Source organism: Lucilia sericata, unplaced genomic scaffold (genome assembly GCF_015586225.1).
Source record: "Lucilia sericata isolate MDLA Ls3-8-SP2 unplaced genomic scaffold, ASM1558622v1 Contig000404F_arrow, whole genome shotgun sequence".
In the NCBI taxonomy this organism is placed as follows: domain Eukaryota; kingdom Metazoa; phylum Arthropoda; class Insecta; order Diptera; family Calliphoridae; genus Lucilia; species Lucilia sericata.
Genome location: NW_023994422.1, coordinates 192501 through 204142, shown reverse-complemented (window position 1 = coordinate 204142; position 11642 = coordinate 192501). Strand labels below are relative to the sequence as shown.

The 11642-nt window shown below is 34.0% G+C and overlaps 1 protein-coding gene across 1 annotated transcript in view; it reads right to left on the bottom strand.

The window, feature by feature from the left end:
• Positions 1–1065: 1065 nt before the first annotated feature.
• LOC119604565 (tyrosine-protein kinase Abl) overlaps positions 1066–11642 on the bottom strand; it is a 104784-nt gene continuing 94207 nt past the window's right edge. The window contains 6 exon segments of the mRNA XM_037957259.1: positions 1066–4232; positions 7859–7947; positions 8022–8142; positions 8236–8476; positions 8822–9408; positions 11411–11642. The exon segment at positions 11411–11642 is cut by the window's right edge and continues 184 nt beyond it. Of these exon segments, the coding sequence (XP_037813187.1) occupies positions 1339–4232; positions 7859–7947; positions 8022–8142; positions 8236–8476; positions 8822–9408; positions 11411–11642 (4164 nt within the window). The 3' untranslated portion in view covers positions 1066–1338.

The following is an 11642-nucleotide window of genomic DNA, read 5'->3' as shown; positions in this document are numbered from 1 at the left end:
TCCAGTGAACTTTTCTATAGAAAAGATGGCTTTAGGGCAGAGAGCTTTTATATAGAAGAGATAACCTTAATCCTTACAACATTTCCTTACAAAAGACGACTGTAATCCGGACATGTTCCCCATATTAATAATGACTGTAATGTAATGGATTTTTCTATAGAAAAGTAGACAATAATGCCGGAAACTTTTCCATACAAAAGTTGATTGTAATTTAGAAAACTTGAACTTAATTCTGAACTTTCAGGAACTCTTCTATACGAAAGTTATCTGTAAATCAGATAATTGTGACTATAAAATCCTTATAACTTTACTATGGAACATTTCTATAGAAAAGTTGAATGTAATACGAACAACTTTTCCATAGAAAAATTTACTACTGAGCAAGAACTTTCTTATAGAAAGGAACTTTGAACCGTTGACTGCAACTCAAAGAACTTTCTTTAGAAAAGTTGACTATAATCCAGAGAACTTTTCTATAGAAATGATGACCTCATTCCATAGATTTATAGAAACTACAGCTGTAATCCTTACAACTTTTCTATATAAAAGTTAAGACTGTAATCTAGAGAACTTTTCCATACAAAAGTAGACTGAAATACGGACATCCTTTCCATACAACAGTTGACTATTATGCGAGAAACTTTTCTATAAAAAAGATTACTAAAATTCCATAACATTTCGGTACAAAAGTTGTCTGTAACACAGAGTATTTTCTTTAGAAATGATGACTAAAATCCAGAGAACTTTTCTATAGAAAATATGGCTGTTGTCCTTACAACTTTTCCCAATAAAAGTTAAATGTTATCCAGAAAACTTTTCGCAATTAAATGGACTATATTGCCAAGAACTTTCCATGAAAAAGTGGAAAACAGTTCAGGGAAGAAAAAATTGATTGTAAAAAATTGTTCCTTTAAAAAATGGACCATAATCCTGAAAACTTGACTATAAAATTAAATAAACTTCTGCTACAAAAAAGTAAAAAAAAAAGCACTTCCATTCCACAACCTTTACAAATTCCATAAACAAATCCCACTAAGATTTAGTTGGGAATTTTATTATCTTTAGTTTTTTTTTTGTTTGTTAATTTTATAAATTGTATTGTATTTGTATAAATATATGGTAAATTATATGCTTATAAGCATTTTAAATACTATATTTAAATTTTATTTCCCGTTTTTTGTTGTTGTTGTTGTTGTTGTTATTAATCAATTATAATTCTAAGCTGTCTTTTTTTTATCTTTGGAGTTTGTATGTATGTATGTGTATTTATTTTTGTCTTTTTATAAAATTCCCCTCTGAATCTAACCACAATTCCCCGCCCACCCCGTTTCTTAATATTTACCTATGCAATGCATTCGTTATCTGTTTGAGTGATTGACCAACTTCGCTGACCAAACGTTCATTGTCCTGGACATTTTTCGTACCAGCCGTACGTAGGGATTGCGATTGTGTTTCTACTCGAGTGACCAACTCACGAAAATGAAATTTCGAATGAGGCGGCATGCACTCGTTGTCCGCGAAGACGACACAAGAGTTTTGTAGTATATTCAATTTATCGCTGAGTTGTAGCCATTGTGAAGCGGATATGGTGTTGACCGGATGCTTGAGAGAGCCCTCTAAAAGTCCCACCAATTCTAAGATGCTTTCACGTGAGATTTTCGTAGAGTTTTCGGTTGCAGCATTATTGGTTGTGTTGGTGTTATTAGTGTTGGTAGTTGTGATGTCTGTATTGCCACCAGCTGAGGCAATTTTTTGAGCCATGGGCGTGGCATAGATGGTGAGTTTGGTGGGTTTTAGTGGCACGGCTGGTTTTGAGTTTATAGTCGATGTGGTGAGTTTGTTATTGACGCCGGCAGCTGATGAATTGGTATTTTCCACAAACATGGACTGAGTCATGAGATCATTTTCTTGCTGCTGTGAATCCTCTCCGCCTGTTGCTGCTGTAGTTTTGTGTGAACTATTAACTGTGTTGAGTTCTGTGAATTGTGTGGAAATAGAATTTGTTAAATGAGTGGATGTTGTGGCGTTATTATGATGTTGATGATTATTATGGGAATTGTTATGGGATGAATGCTGTTGTTGGCTTTGATTTTGAGGAGGTGGTGGGGGTGGAGGTTGTAATGGTGGTGGTTTATTGCTATTATTATTGGTAATTCTGGGTGATATTTGTGTGCTATTAAGGGGATAACGTTGTTGTGGTTGCTGTTGTTGCAATAGTTGCGTGGAAGAATTGGTGCCAGAGGTGGGTGTGATTAAACCACCGCTGTTAGTAGTGGTAGGTTTAAATGCAAATTTAGGAGACAATTGTGTGGAGGTGGTAGTGATGATGGCATTGGTTATATTGGTAGTGGTAGCATTCCCAGGCATATTTTGCGTGCTGGCATAATCTGCTTGTTGTGGGCCGATTGCAGTCGTTGTTTGACCCGGTTGTTCCCATAATTTCTTTAAACTATTAATACTACCTGTGCTGCGGCGTTTTCCACATTCCACATTGGCCTCAGTGTTCGCCGATGATTCGGTATTATTTTCAGCATTGTTGGCATTGGATTGATTGGCTTGATTGATTTGGTTTGTCTGTTGTTGTAGGTCAATTTTTATTTCAGTCTTTTGTGTTAAATGTGTCGTGTTGTTGGTGGAAAATTTCTTATCATCTTTGCGATTTAAAGTCGATGATCCCGTTGAAGAAGAAGTATTGGTTTTTGCATTAGCATTTGGTGATTTGTTTAGAGTCGTTGTTGTTGATGATGAAGAAGCAGATGAAGTGTCCTTTTCCAAGTCTTTTTTTAATTCTTTGTCTTTTAAGCTTGTCTCTGTTGTATTATTTTTAGTCTCTACCTTACGTAGGTGAGCTTTGAAATCTATAATGTTGGTTTGTTGTTCTGGTTTTTGTGTGGGAGTGGGTAATTTTTTAGGTTCCACCTTTTTTAACTGAGCCTTGAAAGTATTAGTATTGCCGGCCGTATTTAAATCATTTGTAGCAGCTGGCGACTTGGGTGCCGGGGGATTAGCTGCCGCCAATTGTTGTTTTTGTTTGGGCAAATTCATGCTTTCGGCCAATTCGTTGACTAAAAGAGCCACCGGATCTACACTAGAATTGCCGTTTTGTATATTGGCTGTGGTAGAGGAATTCTCTTTGGCTTGTCGATCTTTTATTTCTGCCATTAACTTTTCCTTCATGGTTAATTCCTGATTTTGCAAATTGCCATTATTGTTGTCATTGGCGGCCGGGGTGCCTAGCGAACTGCAGGAGTCTGTAGAGGGTTCTCTTTTACGCAAAGAAACTCCAAATCTTGAACTAGCCTCCTCAACACTGGGGGCGGTGTTGGAAACATCATTACAGCTGGTTTTGGTCTTTAAACCCAATTGTGCCGCATAAGCTTGGGGTGGCGTAGACAAATCACATTCTGGCTGTGGTGGCGGTGGTGGTGGCATGTTTTCAAACTCTTCTGGTGGTGGTGGCAAATCCAAAGGTGGTGGTGGAAATTCCAAATTAGCCAAAGCCGGTTGCTGATTACGTTTGGGTGAATTGCTAGAGTTATTGCCACGGAAGGAAGAGAAGGTCATCATGCTGCTGCCATCGGCAGTGGTGCGATGTCTTTGTAACTTATTTAAACTGGCCGAGGCATTGTTCTGCATGGTTACACCACCCGAAGAGTTGCTACGTATCATTTGTTGTGGCAAGGGGGCCGCCAAAGGTGGAGGAGTATTTTTCGCTAGTCTGCCATTTAGGCCATTTGTGGCAGGCGCTGCTGTTACCACATTAGCGGGTGTACCTACAGTACTACCCCCCTCATTGCTGTCTTCCAAACTATCGAGAAATTGGCCAATTCTTTGTACCTTGGGCAAGGTGCCATAACGATTGACCACACGTTTAACATTCATGACCTCCAAGGCTCCTACCTGTATGGGTTGGGCTACCGGATTTATTTGATTTATAGCTGCGGTATTAACAGCCACTGTGTTTCCCTCCGTTCGGCCGGAATGTTGAGATCTTTTACTTTGTCTTGTTTCTAGACCACGATTGCCCATTACTGGTGTAGGTCTCTTAAAAGAGGAGTGTGTTTGGGCTCCTCGTGGTCCAATATTATTGGCAACATGCATAGAATGTTGCATTTTAGAGTGTGTATTCTGCTCCAAACTATCGCCAGTATGATCGGTATCAGGATCGCCGGTGTTATTGTCATTCTCTGAGTCGTAACGTTGATTGAGATTATTTATATCACGGCTGAGACCTTTAAGAGTATAAAATAAATTGAGGTTATGAAAAATGTTTTCATTTTACGAGATTTTTTTTTTTAAATGTTTTGGGATTAAATTATGAAAAAAGAGAGTTTTGTAACTTTTTATTTCTTTTTTGTGTGTTTTGTTTTGTTTAGAATAAAAACAAAGGGGCAGAGACAGTTAATAGATGAGTGATGTCCATTTCCACATTCCAAAGCGTAGCAAGAACATAAATATAAACAGTTAATATAAATAAATTAATAAATAATTTAATTAATAAATAAAAGCAAATGAAAGTTAAATAAATAAGCAAATAATAGTTTAAATTTAAAAATTTTAATAAATTTTATATTAAAAAAAAATTTGGTTGGTTACATTAATGTGATTTTGAAGAAACTATAAAATTATTCATCCCAATAGTTTCCAATTTAATGAATTACACATAGTATCTTCAAAGTTTTGAGTAATAAATCATGTTATAACTTTTGGGCATTAAACATATCGATATAGTTTATATAAAATCTTTCCCCTATTTAGCAAAGCTTTCAATAAATATAGTTTTTCCATAATTTTCCTAATAAAAAGCAAATAGATGATAATAAGCAAAATATGTTCAAAATCCATTATTAAAACTGATTATGTTATCTGTAAATTAAGTTAAAAATACAAAAAAAAAAAAACGTTAGTATTTTGTTTAAATATAAAAATAAAGTAAAAAATATTTAGTACTACTTTAACAAATTCAAGCCAATTAAAAAAATTAAAAAGAAACAAATGTACCATACGAAATACTAATAACCCAGGAAAAATTTTAGAAATTGTTTACAAAAAATCTAGTTTTAGAACGAGAGCAAACAGAACTATTTAAAATTCCTGAATTCCAACATTGGATCTATTGTTTCCAAAGTATTTCTAAAAAGCTAATCTTTCAATCTATAGTCCAGAGTATATCCAATCTTTCAATCTATAGTCCAGAGTATAGTCCTGTCCAGGCTATAGTCAAGTCAATAGTCCAGACTATAATCTAGTTTATAGTCCAGACTATAGTCTAGTCTATAGCCCAGACTAGAGTCAAGTCTATAGTCCAGACTATAGTCTAGTCAATAGTCCAGAATATAGTTTAGTGTATAGTCCAAACTATAGTCTAGTCTATAGTCCAGACTAGTGTCTAGTCTATAGTCCAGACTACATTCTTGTCTATAGTCCAGACTGCAGTCTACTCTATAGTCCAGACTACAGTCTAGTCTATAGTCCAGACTACAGTCCAGACTACAGTCTAGTCTATAGTCCAGACTACAGTCTAGTCTCTAGTCCAGACTACAGTCTAGTCTATAGTCCAGACTACAGTCTAGTCTACAGTTCAGAATATAGTATAGTTTACAGTGCAGACCATAATCTAGTCTATGGTTCCGTCTATAGTCCCAACTATAGTCCAGTCTATAGTCTAGTCTATAGGTCAGAAGATAATCATTGTCCAAGCAATAGTATAGTCTATAGTACATACGATAGTACAGTCTATATTCCAAATCTAGTTTATAGTCCAGACTATAGTGTAGTCTATAGTTCAGACTATAGTATATTCTATATCCCAGAAGATAGTCTATTGTCCAAGCAATAGTTTAGTCTAGTTTGTTGTCTAGTCAAGAGTCTACACTGTAGTGGCGCCTAGTCTACAGTCTATTCTACAGTGTAGTCTATAGTGCAGTCTACAGTGTAGTCTATAGTGTAGTCTAGAGTCTACTTTATAGTTCAGTCTATAATGTAGTCATTAGTCTAGTCTGTAGTCCAGTATATGGCCTTGTACATAGTCAAGTCTATAGTCTAGTATACAGTCTAGTCTATGTACACACTATAGTATAGTCTACATTATATTATGAAATCTTCTCTGCAGTATAGTCCTATATTGTAGTCAAGTCTAGTCTATAGTCTAGTCTATAGTTTAATCTATAGTTTAATCTATAGTCTAGTCTATAGTCTAGTCTATAGTTTAGTCTAGTTTATAGTCTTGTCTATAGTTCAGTCCAGTCTATAGTCTAGTCTATAGCCTAGTCTATAGGCTAGTCTATAGTCTAGTCTATAGTCGAGTCTATAGGCTAGTCTATAGTCTAGTCTATAGTCTAGTCTAAAGTCTAGTCTATAGTCTAGTCTATAGTCTAGTCTATAGTCTAGTCTATAGTCTAGTCTATAGTCTAGTCTATAGTCTAGTCTATAGTCTAGTCTATAGTCTAGTCTATAGGCTAGTCTATAGTCTAGTCTATAGTCTAGTCTAGTCTATAGTCTAGTCTATAGTCTAGTCTAGTCTATAGTCTAGTCTATAGTCTAGTCTATAGTCTAGTCTATAGTCTAGTCTATACTCTAGTCTATAGTCTAGTCTAGTCTAGTCTAGTCTAGTCTAGTCTATAGTCTAGTCTATAGTCTAGTCTATAGTCTAGTCTATAGTCTAGTCTATAGTCTAGTCTATAGTCTAGTCTATAGTCTAGTCTATAGTCTAGTCTATAGTCTAGTCTATAGTCTAGTCTAGTCTAGTCTATAGTCTAGTCTATAGTCTAGTCTATAGTCTAGTCTATAGTCTAGTCTATAGTCTAGTCTAGTCTAGTCTAGTCTATAGTCTAGTCTATAGTCTAGTCTATAGTCTAGTCTATAGTCTAGTCTATAGTCTAGTCTATAGTCTAGTCTATAGTCTAGTCTATAGTCAAGTCTATAGTCTAGTCTATAGTCTAGTCTATAGTCTAGTCTATAGTCTAGTCTATAGTCTAGTCTATAGTCTAGTCTATAGTCTAGTCTATAGTCTAGTCTATAGTCTAGTCTATAGTCTAGTCTATAGTCTAGTCTATAGTCTAGTCTATAGTCTAGTCTATAGTCTAGTCTATAGTCTAGTCTATAGTCTAGTCTATAGTCTAGTCTATAGTCTAGTCTATAGTCTAGTCTATAGTTATTAGACTATAGTTTAGACAATAGTATAGTCTAGTCTAAAGTTTAGACTATTGTATAGTCTAGTCTATAGCTTAGACTATATTCTTGTCGAGACTATATAAATGTTTTTTTTTCTATAACCACATCAAACTTCAAATTTTCAGATTATATTTGCATTAATTCTTAAACTAGATCTGAAACCAATAAAATTTTTCCAGGGTAAATAACAAAATTAAACTAAAGGTATAAAAATATTAGACAAACATTACATTTACGAAACAAATTACAAAACCAATTAAAATTAAATATAAAAATAAAATAAATTATAAAAAAAAGTAAAAAAAAATACATTTAATCTTACTGCGCTTCGGACAAATACCTCGAAATAATATATCAACTAGAAAACTACTGCAAGACGTGGATTTTTTTATAGCAAAACCCGCGCTGGGAGGAGGAGTATTTGTAGTATTTGTGGTACGATACGTTTTTGAAGAATAATTTTGACTATCACTATTTAATAATTTTTGTGTACAAGAAGAACTATTACCGCCGCCAGCAGCAGCAACAACAACAGCAGCAATATTCATATTATTGTCGTCATTGTTGTTGTTGTTGTTATTTTTAAAAGTAGCAGTAGTAGTAGCATTGGCAGTGGTAGAATAATAGGTTGAATGTAGGGGTTTACAATTTCTACTTAAAGTAAATGATTTGTAAACAGTTTTACCATTGGTATGCATTTCATCAATAAGCTGGCGTGCAGAGGCTGAATTGTCCTCATCACGATAGGTGCTATCACGACTTGAAGAGAGTAGACTATAAGAAAATAATATAAAAAAATTAAAATTTTTTAATGTTAAAGCAAAAAAGTAAAATGAAGAAAAATATACCTGGTTCTTTTGGGTGGGGCTGGAGCTTGTTTGCCCTGTTTGTTGGTGGTTCTACGCATTTGAACATTACCTTTGCCTTGACTGGAAAATGTTAAAAGTTTCGTTGAGCCGGAACCAGTGTCTGTAAGAACAAGTAATTGATTTTTTTCAAGTTGTAGATTACAAATATCTTATTTGATTTCCATTAAAATGAAGGAACATTTTGATAATTTACCTGACATGGGAGTACTGGCTTGCTGATCGTGATGACCACCTGGTGTTAGACCACCACCACTATTACCGCCGACGCCACCACAACCACCACCGCCACTATTTCCCTGTGAACCCTGTGTATTGCCGCCCTGCATTATACCCTTTTTCGACATTTGTGGCGTTAAACTTTGACCAATATTTGGCGTTGTTGTTGTTGTCGTGGCATTCAATTGTTTTTCGACCGCTTCGGTTATAGATGATTCCTGCAGATCGAAGAAATTAAGATGTGCTTGTCCATTACTATATCTACTATTATTATTTGTTTTATCTAAACAACAATTTGTTTTATCTAGTTTTTTAGTAATTTGTCTACCACATATAGCATTGTTGTTATAGCCATGATTTTGCTCATTTGCCCACTCACATGGATCAAGTCTAAATCAAAGCTCAATGCCATCATCTTCATATTCATCGTCACCGTCGATATTGTGATCGTCGTCGTCATCGTCGTCTTCGTCATCATCACCGACGACATTATTCTTTTTCGTATAACCAACACCAACACGACCACCACCAATTAAACAACCACTTTCCCATATTTCACCCACCTGAAACATATGTTCCAAAGCATGATGTATGCTTTTAAACGTCGGCCTATCCGCCGCATTCCATTGCCAACATTGACGCATTAAATCATAAACTTCCGGTGGACAGCCCGGTGGCCGTTCCATGCGATAACCTTTCTCCAATTTATGAAAGACATCGGTCAGATCGATGCCCGGATATGGGGACATACCGTACGTGGCTATTTCCCACAGCAGCACACCGAACGCCCAAACATCCGATTTTGTACTGAACTTATTGTAGGCCAATCCCTCGGGGGCGGTCCATTTGATGGGAAACTTGGCGCCCGCATGTGCCGTATAGGTGTCATCACGCATCAGACGAGCCAAACCAAAATCGGCTACTTTTACCAATTTATTATCGCCCACCAAACAATTACGGGCAGCCAAGTCACGATGAATATAATTACGAGATTCTAAATAGCTCATACCCGATGCTATTTGTGTAGCCATGTACAGAAGAGCCACAGCATCGAGTGTTTCGCGTCCGGCTGATCGTAGGAAATCCAATAGATTACCATGAGACATAAATTCCGTGATTATATAGAAGGGTGGCTCACGGGTACAGACACCTGTTGGTTGAAATTAAGATTTTTTGTTAAGTAATATTATGGTTTTGTTGTCTTGACTTCTAATCGAATCGAATATTCTTCCTAAAAAAATCTATTCATTTATAACTAAAGACAATAATTTATTTCAATAATTATTTAAATTTTTATTCTTGCAATTAATTTAATTAAAAATTTAAGTTGTTTTTCAATTCAATGTCATTTCTTTGGGCCTTTGAATAAAAATTCAAATTACATTTCTTTTGAAATGCATTTAAATTCATAAAAGAACTAGTTCACAAAGTAAAAACTTATGACGTTTCAGGGAGAAAAAAAAAATCGTTAAAAAGGGCAAAATTAAAAACCTAATTATCCACAAGAACTCAAACAAACTTTTTAATTATATTCATACAGTAGTAGGGTGGAGCTTTTGGTATAAGTTTGGGGAGTTTAGATGTAATTAATAATTATAGATAAATATATTTTCTATATAAGCCAATACTAATCTATAAAAGGAGATTTCACTGAAATGACGTAACGTTAACCCTTTGGCCGGCGGGATCAAAGTTCAGATTTAAAAATATTTTGAATCTTACGTATTTAATACTAATTTTCAATAAAAGTTTAGAAAAAACAAATTCTGTATAGTTATTACTCTAAAATACGACAACTTTTGTAATAGGGGTCAAAGGTCAACTTAAAAATATTTGAAATGTTATGAATATACTGCAGAATTTTTTGATAAAACTGTTTAAAAACTAAAAATTTTACTGAAGTACGGAAATATTAACACTTTTTACCAAAGGGGTCAAAGGTCAATATTTAAAACCTTTTGTAATATTCGAGGTCAAAGTTCAAAAATATTTAATTTTTGAAAGAATTTCACAAAATTTTTAAAGAGTTTTAGCAAGTTTTTCTTCAAAACATTACTTTATTTATGGAAACATTGAACCTTTTCTTAATCAGGGGTCAAGGGTTAAATTTTAATACAATTTTAATGTAATTTATTTACTGTAGGATTTCAATGAAATTTAGAAAAGTTTTTCATAAAAACTAAATGCTGAAGTATTTTACTAAAATGGGAATCAAATTTAACCCTTTGGCCATCAGGGTCAAAGATCAAAATTATAAAATTATTTGAAATACTATAGCTTTACTGTAAAATTGTATATACATTTTAGCATAGTTTTTCATACAAAACTAAGTTTTGGAAATTTCACTCAAATACGGAAACTTTAAACCTTTCACCATTGAGGTCAAAGTACAAAATTAAAAAAAATATTTGAAATGTTATGTTTTCACTATACGATTTCGATTAAAATTATGAAAACATTTCTATTAAAATAAGATATACTAAAGATTTAACTAAAAAACGATAATATATTAACTTAAGACACTGGGGTCAAAGGTCAAATTGAAAAAAGTGGAATGCTAAGTATTTACTGTAGGATTTATTTGACATTTTAGTAGTTTTTAATTAAAAAATACCGATGAACTTATTACAATATACAAACATAAGACCTTACGTCGTCTGTGTCAAAGGTCAAATTTAAGAATATTTGAAAAAGGTATTAAATAAAGAATTTTGAGGATTCTATATTAAAAGTTTTTAACTAGATTTAGAAATGTTATTGAAAGCGAACCCGGAAATTCTCCATATTCGAAAATATATAAAGAATATAACCACCCTAATACCCAGACAAAATCAACATCCCAAATATATTATCCTTCTATTTTTTTTTAGTACTTTTGCTTTGGTTTCACTAATAAACTTTTTCTTTAACTAATTTACACACTCTTTAGTAAACATGAATGAAAAACATAAAAAAGAAAATTTGGACAAAAAGCCTTAGAAGCAGAAAAAAACTCTTTTTACTATCCCTTAACTATGTAACTGCAAATTATGTTATGACTAACTAACTACAACTAAATAAATAATTATACCACCTTCTTTTTTCAAACCTAACAAAATTATCCATTATACTCCCTTAACTGCTAGTCATACATTTTAATTTTATTTACTCACCAATTAGTTGCACTAAATTGGGATGTTTCATTTCTTTCATAATGGCTGCCTCTTCAAGGAAATCCTTAAGGGCCATAGTATCTTCTTTAAGTGTTTTAACGGCCACCGTATTGCCATAACGTTTCCATATCGCCTCATAAACCTCACCATACTGGCCACCGCCCAACTTGTGTTTCATAACAATATCAGTGCGACAAATTTCCCATTCATCGGGTTCGGGACTTAGAGGAAA